Source organism: Pinus tabuliformis, chromosome J (assembly GCF_031772625.1).
Source record: "Pinus tabuliformis cultivar Carrire ecotype Pingquan chromosome J, CPIR1, whole genome shotgun sequence".
Lineage (NCBI taxonomy): Eukaryota > Viridiplantae > Streptophyta > Pinopsida > Pinales > Pinaceae > Pinus > Pinus tabuliformis.
Genome location: NC_142295.1, coordinates 516,224,893 through 516,239,431, shown reverse-complemented (window position 1 = coordinate 516,239,431; position 14,539 = coordinate 516,224,893). Strand labels below are relative to the sequence as shown.

The 14,539-nt window shown below is 39.8% G+C and overlaps 1 protein-coding gene across 1 annotated transcript in view; it reads left to right on the top strand.

Moving 5' to 3' along the window:
• LOC149228023 (Transducin/WD40 repeat-like superfamily protein) overlaps window positions 1–14,539 on the top strand; it is a 394,377-nt gene that overhangs the window by 358,179 nt on the left and 21,659 nt on the right. Inside the window, exons 11-13 of the mRNA XM_089378042.1 lie at window positions 12,761–12,881; window positions 12,978–13,088; window positions 13,175–13,363. Of these exons, the coding sequence (XP_089234168.1) occupies window positions 12,761–12,881; window positions 12,978–13,088; window positions 13,175–13,296 (354 nt within the window). The 3' untranslated portion in view covers window positions 13,297–13,363. The remainder of the gene's footprint in view (window positions 1–12,760; window positions 12,882–12,977; window positions 13,089–13,174; window positions 13,364–14,539) is intronic.

Here is a 14,539-nt window from a genome sequence, read left to right as displayed (position 1 = left end):
AATGACTTGGCCAAGGGCCAAAAAGAGATGGTAGACTTGATGAAAGGGATGACCAACACAAGGGTCTCTATTGGGAAGGAGCCATTGAATGGGGAAGGGTCCAATAGTGCTGAGGGCAGCCATGCTCGTACCCATTTGCAGAGCCATTCACATGCTGCTAGTAAAATGCCCAGACCCAATATGCCTTAGTTTGTACAAGAGACAACAAAGGACTTAACAAAGCAGGCTGATTTTGGGACCCTTATGCAAACTATATGGACTAATACCAAGCACTGTGATGGGATTTCCATGCCACTATGACTTTTATTGATTTCTACCACCTTTAATTGAAGAGTAGGTGTAAATCATCTTAAAGGTTCCCAAGGCAGAATCCGAGGCTACAGAAAAATTGGGGAAGGTGACAATCCCTTGTTTTGATGGGTCGTCCAAATGTTCAGCTCGATCATGGGTACAAAAATTGGACACCTATTTTCAGCTACATCAGATGACAGAGGAGGAGGCTATTAAATTGGTTGCCTTCCACTTGGATGGTGAAGCCCATGAGTGGTGGTACCATGGGTTGGTGACTTTGGGCCATAGTAGCAACACCTCATACATGAAATTCACTCAGAGGCTTATTGAGCAGTTCAACAGGAAGGATCTGGAGATTCATTTTAGAGAGTTGACACAACTCAAGCATACAGGTAGTCTGGAGGTCTATATTGCAGAGTTTCAGAGGCTGGGTCATGGTCACAGACATCTCAGAGGCTAGATTGGTGATGCTTTTTGTAGAGGGGTTGGCAGAACCTCTATGTGGATGGGCAAAGAGCTTTGAACCCACCACCCTTTGTGCGACTATCAACAAAACTAGGGACTTATAGGGTGCCACCCCAAAGAATAAATTCACTCCTAAACCTTCTTTCCCTCAAAAGGGTAAAGAAGTGAAGCCCTTTTAGAAGGAGTTGACTGGGAAACTGAAGATAGATGAGGAGACCCGAAAAGAGTTAAGGAAGAAGAAACTTTGCTTCAACTATCAGGAGCCATGGGCACTGGGGCACGTGTGCTGGCAAGGACAAAGGCTCACCATATTGATGTATACGCAAAGAGTGATAGTGATGATGGGGATGAGGAGCCAGTACATGGACAAGCATAGGGACAAATGCACCATATAGTTGGGGGCAAGTCTTCACATGTAGAGGGAAAAGCTCCTACTATTGCTTCTATGTTAGGATTCCCTAGATATCACACTTTCAGAGTCGGAGGGGTTATAGCAGGGCACAATGTGACAGTACTGATCGACAATGGGGCTTTCAACAATTTTATAGATGCAGAGATGGTGGAATGAAGAGGGATTCCTACTCAGGAGTTCAATGGATTTACAGTTGTTATTCTTGGAAAACATCAAATGGACTGTAATAGATACATCCCCAAATTACAGCTCACCATGGGTAACTATACAATGACAAAGGACTTCTTTGTGGTGGATGTACCAAACACTAATGTGGTGTTGGGTTGTCAATTGCTTCACTACATCAGGAAGTACACCACGAACCAGCGAAACATGGAAATGGAGTTCAAAGGCCTCATAGATGGCAGGAGGGTAGTTTTGAGGGCCATGCATCAGTGTCGCCAAAGCTAGTTTCATCCAACCATATGGAGGCAGTTTTGAGGCGAGGTGATATTGAATGGGCACTAGAGTGCCTTATTACAGATAATAGGCAAGCAAAGCAGCCGCAAAAACACTCATCTAAGACATTCAGGTATTACTTCATAAACATCATAAAGTTTTTGCTAACTTTCCTCTAGGTAGGTCACCAGACAGAGGTTTTGAACAAGTCATAGAACTTGAGGAGGGTGTGCAGGTAGTAATAACCAATGTTGCGAACATCGCGATTGTGATTAAATTGGTGAGGGTCCGAAATCGGAAAAAATCAGCAAATAAAAAAAAAAAAACATTTTTTTTCAATTTTTTTAATATCTAAAGAATCCACAACATAAAATAAATGCATCGACACATAAATATGAAAAGAGAACTAATATATAAGATATGTAATATCACGTCTAGTGCTACATCACATATAACAACGAATCATGTCTTGAATACTAAGTCTTGAGTCCCGACTCAGCCTCAAATATCAAGAAAAATTATAATAATGTATCTCATATCATGAGTCATAATGTCATATACAATGAAATGAACCAAATAACTAATACTATTGATTTCCTTTGCCCCTCTTGCGAGAAAATGTAACAACTTTATCTCTAGATGAAGAAGATGCTGGGGTTGGCACTAGCAGTGGACTCTGTTGTGCTCCATAAGATGAAGAACTAGGAGCTATAGGAGGTAAACCACGTCCTCTACTAGTGACCATGGTAAGTGGTGTCACCTCCTCCTCCTCTTCCTCCTCCTCCTCTGCAGCTACTACCCCCTCCATTACCTCCTCCTCTAACCAATCAGGGGATGACGCCATGATAAGCCTCTTGGCCTCAACCGTCCATGCAACAGTGGTGTCAATCTCATCCAATGAGATGGCCTCCACATTAGGTGTCTTCTCAAGTTGCCTCACCCACAATCGAAGATTGTAGTAGATGTAGACCATGTCATTAAGTCACGGGGAGTCCAACCTGTGCAAGGGTCATAAATTAGTAAATTATAAATAATAAATTAATAATTATAAACAAATAATTATTATTATTTAATGAATTCAAAAAATTGATTGGAATATTTTTTACCTATTGCGCTTCTTGGTGTGTATTTTTTCAAATACACTCCAGTTGCGCTCGCATCCAAAGGAGCCACATGTTTGGTTGAGGACTCGAATGGCAAGCCTTTGGAGATTGGGTACTCTGCTACCATAGCTTCTCCACCATGCATCACAATATATAAGATAAGCATAACAAAAAAATTGAAATTTAAAAGTTGAAGCAAAGTATGAAGAAACAATAAAATTTGAAACAAACTAAAGCTTACCTAGCATTTTAGTCTTCCTATCCACAATAGCCATGTCAAAGCTAAATGTGCCACTTGCCATCTTGTATATCTCCATTTCTTTGAAGTCTTTGCACGTTTTGTTGGAGATGACACCATCTTCCGGACACAAGTGAAGAATCCTTCCATGACCTCAACATCAAATAAGAAGCCACAAGAGTAAGAAAATGTGGGGTTCAGGTAGATCCCTACAACATGAATGGGGCGATGGAGTGTATCGTTCCATCACTCATCAATCACTTCCCATATGAGTTTTGGTCTCTGAAACTCCTCATCCTCCTTATCATCATGGTAGTTGTGAATGGATTCTTTGGCCCTATCCATGGCTTCATACAAGTAGCCCATTGCAGGCTTGTCTCCATCAACTAATTGAAGAACCTTTACCAAAGGTTCAGTAATGCTACACACCTCCTACACTCCTGCCTAGAAGCTTTTCTGGTATGAAACTAGCCTGCATATAGCCTCTCCCTCTGGTTTGCGGCTATATGGCAAAGCACGCCACTCCTCTGAAAGAAACATTCTCTTCACATCCCACAAATTCAGGGGGATTGAAGATATATGAAGCTAGTGGCAAACCGTGTAATGGCAGGGCACACCAACTTCTTGTTATTGGTGAATGTTCTCATCAAATTAAGCACAGATGCATGATTATATATAAATTTTGTAATGCTTTTTGATGATTCAACAATATCCTTGACAAAAGGAATTTTTCCTATGTCCTCCAACATCAAATCAATGTAGTGTGCAGCACAAGGTGTCCAAAATAAGCTAGGATACCTCTCCATAAGCATCCTAGCAACAACAACATAATTTGCAACATTATCCATTATGACTTGGACAACATATTGTAGACCCACCTCCTGAATGAACACGTCCAACAAATCACATAATAATCGTGCATCTTTGATTTGTGCAGATGCATCAACAAATTTCATAAACATTGCCCCCTTGGGACAATTAACCAAGAAGTTAATAAGGGTTCTACCCTTTTGATCGGTCCAACCATCTAACATCACAGTGCATCCTATATGTGCCCATGAGCCCCTAAACTCCTCCAATCTCTTAGTGCATTCAACCTTTTCATTCTAAAGAATGCACTCTTTAAAGTCATCATATGAAGGGGCTTTGTACCCCAAGCCAATAATAACAATAACATCAATTGCAGGCTGGAAAAATGGATCGTTCCTCGCAATGTTGAAAGGAATATCACTCCAAAGAAGACACCTTCCCAACAGCTTGTCGTGATATAAGACAAGATATAAGAAAAAAAACCAAATTTTACCTTTAAAATTGCTCTGTCGCACGGCTCAACAATTTTTTCATATCGACTTGCGATTTTTTCAAGCCGAAAAAATCGTCGATTTTATCAACATTGCGTTTTTTTTATAAAACTGCAATTTTATCACATTGTTTGGAACACTGGTAATAACCACTCCCTATCGGCATCCTAAGGTCTATAAAGATGTTGGACACCTAATCCTCTATGGGTTGGCGTGGAATGTGAACAGCCACCGGAGTCCAAGAGACCTTGGAATATGGAATCCAACTGTCACTCCAATGTACTATAAATGTATATCATGTCAATAATATATGCAACTCAATGTTTATCATTCATATTCTACCTTCGACATGTATGTGTTTAACATGGTATCAAAGCAGGCGTTCTCCTGCCCTACTTCATTTTGAGCCACTGATTTTGTGATTTCTATGTGCATGAAAGTTCAGCTATGAGTCCTACATTTGATGAATATCCTATCAGCTGTATTTTAGCCACATTCTCTGCCTTAGTAACTCCTTTTTAACGCTCTGTCTATTCTAACGATATGCTTTCTAATGCTTTGTCCACTCGAAGGCCCTGACCTCTGTGCGTCACTTATACACATAACGTTCTAGCCTACATACCCACATCACTGTCTGTTGGTGCACTGGTTGAACTCTGTTGAATCCCTGTGCATTGAGCTAATTCCTTCTGATCGATTCATTAATTAAGAACCTGTCTTGTTGCAGGTCACCATGGCAGTCGTTGCGGCACCAAAAATTGCGATTAGACAGAGCACTGATAGCTGACCAACGAAAGTCGTTATCGCTTCAAAGATGAGCACCAGATAAACGTAGAGATGCTGGGAGTAGGAGGTCCATGCTCTGAACAGCTCACCCGTTAGCCCCATGGGTATGATCAAAAGGGGTAGCCCAATTGAACAGAACAACATTTCCATTTGTGAAGTGCCTAGATTCATTTTAAATATTGCCTCCTGTAAATTCCCAAGGAAAGAATCCATTATCAGAGTTCCAGAGACCATTATCACTCCCAAAACATTGAAATTCGGGGACGTTTGAGCATCTACGAGCGTGAAAATGATTAAACTGACTACGAGAAGTACAACAGAAACATATTCATGCACAGGATACTTTTGCCTCAGCCCAAGTATAAAAGCTCCCATCACCATCACCGGTATATTCGAAAGTTCTTTGAAGGGTTGTACATTTAATGGAGCTTAAGCTTTGGTTTGATGGTGAATGAATTGCCTCGGTGGTTTACAGAGCGCTTTTAGAGCCTCGGTGGTTTACAAAGCACTTTTAGATTGTTCTAAATGTTATATTAAATATTGTACAAAGCATGTGAAAGGAGCAACTATGGGAGATCTTCTGGTAATATCTATAGGAAGAGAATAGTTGAGACAAAGCTTGTAGGGTACTATCTACGCCATTTTAAAAAAAAGCTATAAACATCCATCCAAAGTATGGCAAGCAGGTTTGAATGTCTGTGACCTGTGCGTTGACACATTCCTATGCGTTGGTGTTTCATTCATATAGTTGAACAGTCATTCATTGTCATATGCTTTGAAGACTGTATTGGTATATATATTATTCGATTGCACTAGCTAATGAGTTGAATTTCAGAGCATATCAAGATTCATTGAAGAGTGCGTAGAGAAGCCTTTCAAAAAAAAAGGTTGTAAGTTGCAGCTACTATAAAAAAAAGAGGGTTTTGTGCAATTTCTATCTTAAGATATTATTTATAAGGTTGGATAAAATGGCTAGACTTGATGATGCATTAGAGTTGCTAAATACTCTAATTTATTCCATTGATGAGATGGTCCAAATCACTAGGGACACTCTCTCCGATATTCGAACTTGTTTACAAAATGCAAAATAAAACGTTGAATTTTTGTAGCTTGAATCTCAGCTTCAGCAAGCAGAATTACAACAATGGAGTCATCATTCTCAATCTGTTTCTATTCAGAAAATTGAGACAGACTCCCATCAACTACCAGAAAGTAATCATATCAATGATATTAAGATTGATTTAGATGTAGTACCAATCTCAAGGGCAGATTTGAATGCAGAAGCAGAAATTCAACGTACGCTTCCCAAGCCCATCATCAGACCTTGGGAAAAGCTTGTCCATAACAAGCACAGAACAAGTCTTGGATATGATAAGGAGGTTTGCTTTCACAGTCCAGATTACTCAAAGCCCATCCAGTTTCAGAGTGCTGGATTCCTTCATGATAGTTCACCTTCATTGTTCCAGATTATGCTCCTCCACATTCGCAGCCAAAAGTTGTTAAATGCCAACACTGTGACCGAGTTGGCCATATGAAAGATCACTATTTTGATCTTCATCCATGTGAGCACTGTCATAAAACCACTCATTCTTCAAACAGATGCTTCAAAAACAAGCCTCCTGCAAGAACAAAGATTCATCTTGGATGGATCGCTTCTTGGCAATGGGATTCAACAGCCAAGAAGATATTTCAGTCATATGTTAGAACTTGTTCTAGAGTATTGAACAATCTTGCAGTTGAGTTTTCTCCATCATCTCACCTTGTATCTGACAGGGGGGAAGTGATGGTCATCTACAAGCTTCAAAGCCACATCAAGCAAGCCTAAGCCACAACCTGTCGTACCAGATTCAAAGTTGTAGCTAGAGACAAAGATGCCCTTAAGCATGCCTTCGGTTTATGATCAACCTTAAACCATCTATGTGGGGTTGAGCCATCTCTTCAAAAGAATTGTGGACACTTCCTCTAGCAGAAGACTTCAGCTTCTTGCCAGTTTTGGAAGAGTTCCAGGAATTGCATTAAGCATTCTAGATTTGTTGGTCATCCTTAAACCATCATAGGTTGAGGTTCTCCCTTTTTATGCGGGGTGAGACCTCCCTTTCAAGGTTGAAGGTTTCCCTCTTCAAAACACGAGGAGCACTTCCTCTAGCAGAAGACCTCAATTTCTTGCCAGATTTGGAAGAGTTCAGGGAAATGCACTAAGCGTTCCAGTGTTGGTGGTCATCCTTAAACCACCCCCCTTATACATATTAATCTACAACAAGACATGGGAAGACCACCGAGACACTTGGACGAGGTGTTGGGAATTCTGGAGAAGGAATTATATGCAAAGTAGTCCAAGTGTGAATTTGGCATGACAGAGATGCTCTATCTCAGACATGTGATTGGTCATGAAGGGGTACAAGTGCATCAGGAGAAAATCCGGGCAATTATTGAGTGGCCCACCCCACAAAATGTTACAAAACTGAAAAGCTTCCTTGGTTTTTGCACTTACTATAGAAAGCTAAGGGGTTTTTGCAGTTAGCAACTCCTCTTACAGACCTCACTAAGAAGGGAACCTTCATTTGGTCATAGAAAGCACAAGAAACATTCGAGAGGATGAAGGAGGTGATGAGCACTTGCCTAGTGCTTGTTTTACCTGATTTCACCTAGCCATTTGTGCTAGAATGTGACACCTCGAGTACAGGAATAGGAGTAGTCCTTATACATAATCAACACCCCATAGCCTTTGAAAGTTGTAAGCCTAGAAATTATGAGTTGCACTATTCGATATATGACAAGGAGATGTTGGCCATAATGCATGCATTGGCGAAATTCAGATAGTATCTGGTGGGGAACCGATTGAAAGTAAAGATTGACCATAACAGCCCAAGGTTCTTCATGAAGCAAAAAGAATTGAGTGAGAGGCAGCAAAAGTGGATGGACAAGTTGTAGGCTTACGACTTCGAGATAGAGTACATCAAGGGAAAGAACAACATAGTGGTTGATGCTCTATCAAGAATGCCACCCACTTTCTCTCTCATAGATATGACAGAAGATTGGAAGTCAGTGTTGCTGGTAGAGTATTCAAAGAATAAATTTGCTTGTGAAATTTTGGACGGATTAATCTGTGATGATAGGTATCGAGTTATGAATGACATTATTTACTATAAGGACCAGATCTATCTTGTGCCGGAATCAAAACTGAAAGAGAGAATCATGCAGATAGTTCATAGCTCACCCTTATTAGGACATCCGGGATATCTAAAGACCTACAAGATTATTAGGGAGAGGTTCACCTGGAAAGGCCTCAAGGTGGATGTGTTGAGATTTGTGAGGGAGTGCAACACTTGCCGGCAAAACAAGACAGAGCACATGCATCCAGCAGGTTTACTGCAACCCTTCCCCATCCCGAAGTAGAAATGGGAGAGTGTTTCCGTGGACTTTATCATTGGCTTACCTCTGGTGCAGGGCAAAGATTGCATATATGTGGTGGTAGATCAACTCACAAAACTTGCCCTTTTCTTTGCCATATCGTCAAAATATTCAGCTTCATAGGTGGCTAAGCTATTTTTCAAGGAGGTCTTCAGATTGCATGGGTTGTCAAAGACCATTGCCAGTGATAGAGATAGAAGGTTCATGGGTGACTTTTGGCAAGAGATTTTTAGACTTGTGGGGACTAAGTTAACCCCGAGCACTAGTTATCACCCACAGATTGATGGGCAGACAAAGATAGTCAACAAGTGGCTGGAAGGCTATCTTAGGAATTACATAACCGACCAACAAAAGGCATGGGTGAAGTGGTTGCATCTAGGAGAGCATTGCTACAATACCACTTTCCACATATCCATTAGCATGATTCCCTTCAGAGCATTATATGGATATGACCCCTTGACCTTTTCAAACATGATATTTGGGGATAGTTGGGCACCACTGGCCAAATACTGGATCTAGGAGGGCCAGGATATTTTAAAAGTCCTCAAGAAAAATCTACATATGGCTCAGAATCAACAAAAACTGTATGTAGATAGGCATAGGGTGGAGTGCAAGTCTGAAGTGGGAGATATGGTGTACCTTTGTCTTCAGCCCCACAGACAGTCATCACTGAAACCGAAAGGGGCGGAAAAGCTGAAACCCAGGTTCTACAGGCCATTCAAGATTTTGAGACGAGTAGGAGAAGTGGCCTATGAACTTGAGCTTCCAGAAGGATGTAAAGTTCACGTTTTTCATGCCTTGTGCCTCAAAAACGCCTTGGGGCAACATGCTATTGTTTCCACTGAACTCCCACCATTGGATGAGGAAGGAGAATTGATCTTGGTTCCTGAAAAGATCCTATACACAAGGGAGAGGAAGTTGTGAAACAAGACAATCAAGGAGTACTTGATAAAATGGAAATATTTACTAGTAGAAGATGCTACCTGGGAAGGTTAACAGGTGCTCAAACATCTTGAACTGAAATTGCTTGAGGACAAGTAATCTTGGGCGGGAAGAACTGTAATGTCCTTGACCCCTTAGGAAGCTTATGACGGAGTTCGCTAGCCTAGAGTGGTTCCCATAGGCTAAAGCTGGGAAATATTTAATAAAAGGGGACTTAAATTGCCTAAGGAAAACATTATAAAGTCTAAAACAGAGAAAGGGTGATATTCCATAGGCAAGTGAAAAGTATTTTTACCTTTATAAGCTGAAATATCATAAAGTGACTTTAGAAAGGTTGATTTAATAAAAGGGAAGGTGAAAAGGTGACCCTAAGCTCATAAAAAAAGGAAAATGAGGAGACTCTCCTCATTTGTGCATTGTGAGTTTCAAGGAAAAGCTCTTGGAGAGTTTTCTTGAACATAAGCTTAGGGTTTTGGAACCCTAGCCGCCGTAACAGACTTCGGTGTTGAAACTAGACACCCTAGTTTTGATTTGAGAGTGAAATCACACAAATTTCACCACCGTGCCTCAATGGAGAATTAGATTTGTCAAAGATTTTGAGTTGGAAGAGGTGTTATTAGTTGAATCTCTGAATTGTTTTCTCAATTAATATCTTTCAAGTTGAAGATGAAATTGTTGGAGCAATAAACTCAAGCCCAGGTCTGTGCTAAACTACTGTTGAAAAGGGAACAATTTCCACACATTCTGCTGCTCTTCTTGTTTGTGGTGAAATTCATTTCTGTGTCGAGTTCAGGGTTTCCACTGGTTCAAGTTACCTCCTGTTGGAAGGATGAGTTGATATTCTGGTTGGGTTGAAGAGCTGGGTCGAATTCCTTTTCTGGGCAGCGTATTAATCAAAGGCTTGAGCATGTGGATTGTGGGTGCTTCCAAATAGTCACAGGCAGGTCGTATTTTGGTGCTGAACATAAGACTGATCTCCCAAGGCCATATTCTATTACTGGACATGACCACAAGTTCTGGAGGTCATACTGAGATGGTCATAGGGCATTTCCTTATGCTTTTGCTGCTGCTGTAGCTTCACTGTGAGTTCTGCATGACATTTCTGAGAGAAACCTTGCTTGTGTTGCTGGGAGCAAAGGGTCAATGCAAGTGTGGGTCTGCATGTATATTTCTGGGTAGCGTATTCCATGAACAAATGCTGGAGTATCATTCTGTGGGCTGACAATATACACATGTAATTGTTATCACTGGCTGTCATCAATTTACCAGGTTCATCTACCCTATTGTATCACTCGTCTCATTTCCAAAAATGTGTGACTGTCTGATGTTGTATGCTGCTGATTTGAACATTGAAGTGAATGCATGAACATTTTGGGCTTATACTCTCTGCTTGAAATAGTGATAGTGCTGTCTGCATGTCTGGGCAAGTTCCCAATTTATTTTAATATATATATTGAAGTGTTTTTATATTGAAGAAAGCCACTGTGTGTATGCAATATCATTTAAATGAAAGCATTCACCTACAGCAGTTGATGTAAACTCTGGTTTGACAAACTTTAAAGGAGGGAGCCTTACAAATTTTGACAGAAACAGTGGTTTTGGAGTCGTTTCTAAAATGGAATCTTACATGTAATTTGAATTTCTAATTTGTAATGAATATGATCTAAAAAATTCAAAATATAGAGCCTAGATAGACTATAGCACTGAGTAGAGTGATGACACTTATTTCACACATATTGTTTACATATCATTGACTTCTAATATAAAGATTAACTCTCTTTTTGGATTTATTTCCAAATTTAAATTTCATGAGGGATTTCTGAAATTTGTCTCATTTCTAAGAATTTTGCCTAGTCCATTTTGGACATCGTATCTGTATCAGTGCAACTTAGAGAAACATTAATATTATTTGATGATTGATATACTATTGTAAACAGAAATTAAGTGCTTGGCAAGTTTATTGGGTTAAGCACTATTCTCTCTTGTAGTAATAGGAATGCTCATTTAATGCTTCATAAATGATTTTCACCTTTGCTTTTCATTGTAGGAATTTTGTTGTTTTTCCTAATTGTTGAATGTAGTTTATTGTTACTCAAGGATTCCCTACAGTCTACCAATGCTGTGGGGAGTAACACCTAATGAATACCAGAGGAGATTACAATGGTTGAGGTGATACAAATTTTCTGAAAACTATCCAAGATGATGCAAAATTATCTTTCATGAGAAGTAGCTTCTGTAGGGAGATGGTGTCTTTCTTATGCAATGGACCAGAGCAAAAATCCCTACAAAACAAATAAAATTGTCATAATATGTCTATGATATTTGTTTGCAATTGTTATTGATTAGTAGGCTCACTCAAATAGTTCCACTTTTGCAACAACAATAGAGCCAAGGGATAAGTAATTATCTTGAATCTTTAATTGTGTTCTAGTTATGGGGAAATGATTCTTGCAATGAATCTTTTCTCATTATTTTCACTTACAGATAAGCTAATCCTAGCGTTCTAAAACCAACTGAACTGGGACCAGCTGGTTTGGCCTGTTTGACCCTTGAACTTCTTGAAGCAGCCCTTGAACCAGGTCGGCGACTAGTTCTGTACCAAACCAACCAGTTCAGCATGGAACTTGTGAGACCAGTTGGTTCAACCAGCTCTGTACTGAACTGGTTTAGGAGTGGCCACAGCAAAAATCCGAAGCTAAAAGCAATAAATAAGGGGAAAAAAGTCCTAATATCCCCTAGCCCCACCCACCCACCCAAACCCTGAAACATTGTTATATAACGAGTGCCCCTATTTGCCTTGCACCTCTCTCATTGAGCATTTGCGAGCATCTGGAATTTGTGGAGCACCAAGATGCATTGAAAAATTGTGATTCAGAATAAAACTTTCACATTTTATGTATTTTTTAGTAAACCAGTTCATATTCTGATTTGTCATCCGATTCCAATCCGAGCCTGTTCTGACCCTTGGCTGATTCTGATCAGAGTCAGGTCTGACCTTTGACCAATCTTGAGGTTGATTCCGACCTTTGAAACAGTAGTTAATCCCATTAAAGATGTTCTAGTTGAAACTACTTATCATACAACACTTATCAAAATAAATTATAGGTTGTGTTTTCGAATTTTGAGTGCAGGGTGATCAGACTACAACATATATTATCGAATTTTGAGTGCAGGGAGATCAGACTACAGCATAGATTAAATTGAAGTATTGCAATTTTGGTATTCCTTCACTATGCTGAATGAGAACTCAAGGATTTTGCATAATATAGATATATGGATATGTTTTGATAAATATGAAGTTTCACAAATTTTATGTAATTTTATATAAAATCTTTTCCGTTTTCACTTGACCTGATATCTTTTATATGGATAGATGAAGTTGTGGGATCGCCGCCTAGTTCAGAGAGGACCTGTTCAATCCTATGAAGGACATGTGAATTCCCACACCACTATGCAAATTGCCGTGGATCCAACTGAAACACTTCTTGCATCGGGTAAGCACTGTAGTTTTTCTAAATGGCTTTATTTCCACTTCTACACAGAATATGTAAAACTAATATGATAATTCCAATTTATACAATTCCAATCAGGGGGCGAGGATTGTGCCATCCGTATTTGGAGTGTCAAGACTGGAGAGCTTTTGCATACAGCAGCTGGGGCCTGTTCACCTGTTAGAACAGTATGCTGGCCAAAATGTGGAAGTAAGACTCTTATTTGTTGGGATCTGGAAAGACTACTTGTTTTGAATTTAAAAAAGCAACTGTTAAGCGTTTTTCCATTGTTCCAGGGTTGAGAGAATCGTATCACGGAAGGCAGTTTTATGAGGATGCTGTTTTTAACCAAGACTTTTGTTGGGGCTTGTGGCTTGGATCTTCCGAAGGTTTGCTGTATATGCATGGAGGTGCTTGATATCGGAAAGAAATGATTATGCTCGTGCAACACAAAGTTTGTGAATTATTTGCAATTGCAAGCAATGGTACATTACTCATATTTTAATACAACTTCTGATTCAACTAAATATTTAGTGGAATAAAGTGCTTATTGAGACATTTTGGCAGATATGAGTGACCAAAAAAATTGATTCTCTATCGTATTGCAATATGCCATTCTTACTGCGACTTTTGAAACTTGGATTTTGTTTAATGTTTGTTCGAAAAAACTCAAAATATGCATGAGAATCTCATGCATAGAGCCTTTTTTTTAATACATTTTATTTTAAACAGCACTCTTCATAAAATTCATCAACAGCAAGCCCACATTTGTAAAATAATCCATTTGCAGTATACAAACATTTCCTAATTAACTGATCCATTAGTTTATATGTATGATTCCAAACAATTAGCATTCTCATGTGGCTTGTAATATTTTTAATGGAAATATTAAGTGAATAATAGAAACATGTATTATAACAACAGCTAGGAAATCCAACACATACCGATGAAATCAAAACACGAGGAAATGCACCAAAACTCTGAGCCATTTTATTTATTTTGAGCAGAATGGAGTACAATGAGTATGGAAATAGGAACCTGGGCTTGCTATAGCAAGCTAGGCGAAACCCAGGTTGGAATTGTAATGCCCAAGTACTGGAATGACTCCACCAAAAACCTCTACACTGACCCAGTAAATTACTACCACTGTTGTTGTAGGTGAACTGAGATTTCGGCCTTCAAATCTACTCCAAAAATTCTGCAAAATTAAATGTCGTCTCTCCACACCAGTGCCAACAAAACCTAGAAAACTGCACCCTCCAACAATTTCTGCTGCTGACTGCTGAATGGAACCAGGAATTCTGTCCTCAGAAGTGCTCAAAAATTCTGTAAAATTAATCCTAGCCTCCTCTCACCAAACCCACAAAAACCCAGAAAGAGTTTGTGTTGAAGCCACCAACCCCCGGCGATCCCCAACAAGTGTGAATTACCCAATTTGGCCAGAAAATGCCCCACAAAATGGAATTGTTGTAGGATTCCCAAAATATGACACTGAAAGCCTCCCAAAGTCTTGCAAAGATCCCCTTCGAGAAATTCCTGATTTCTCTAACCCAAATTTCCTCGGAAAAAAGCCCACCTCCTACTCCTGCCCCTGCGCAGACTTGAGCCAGTGAGCTCTATGCACTGTCAAAATGAGAGGAAATTCGTCGAAATTCTGACCT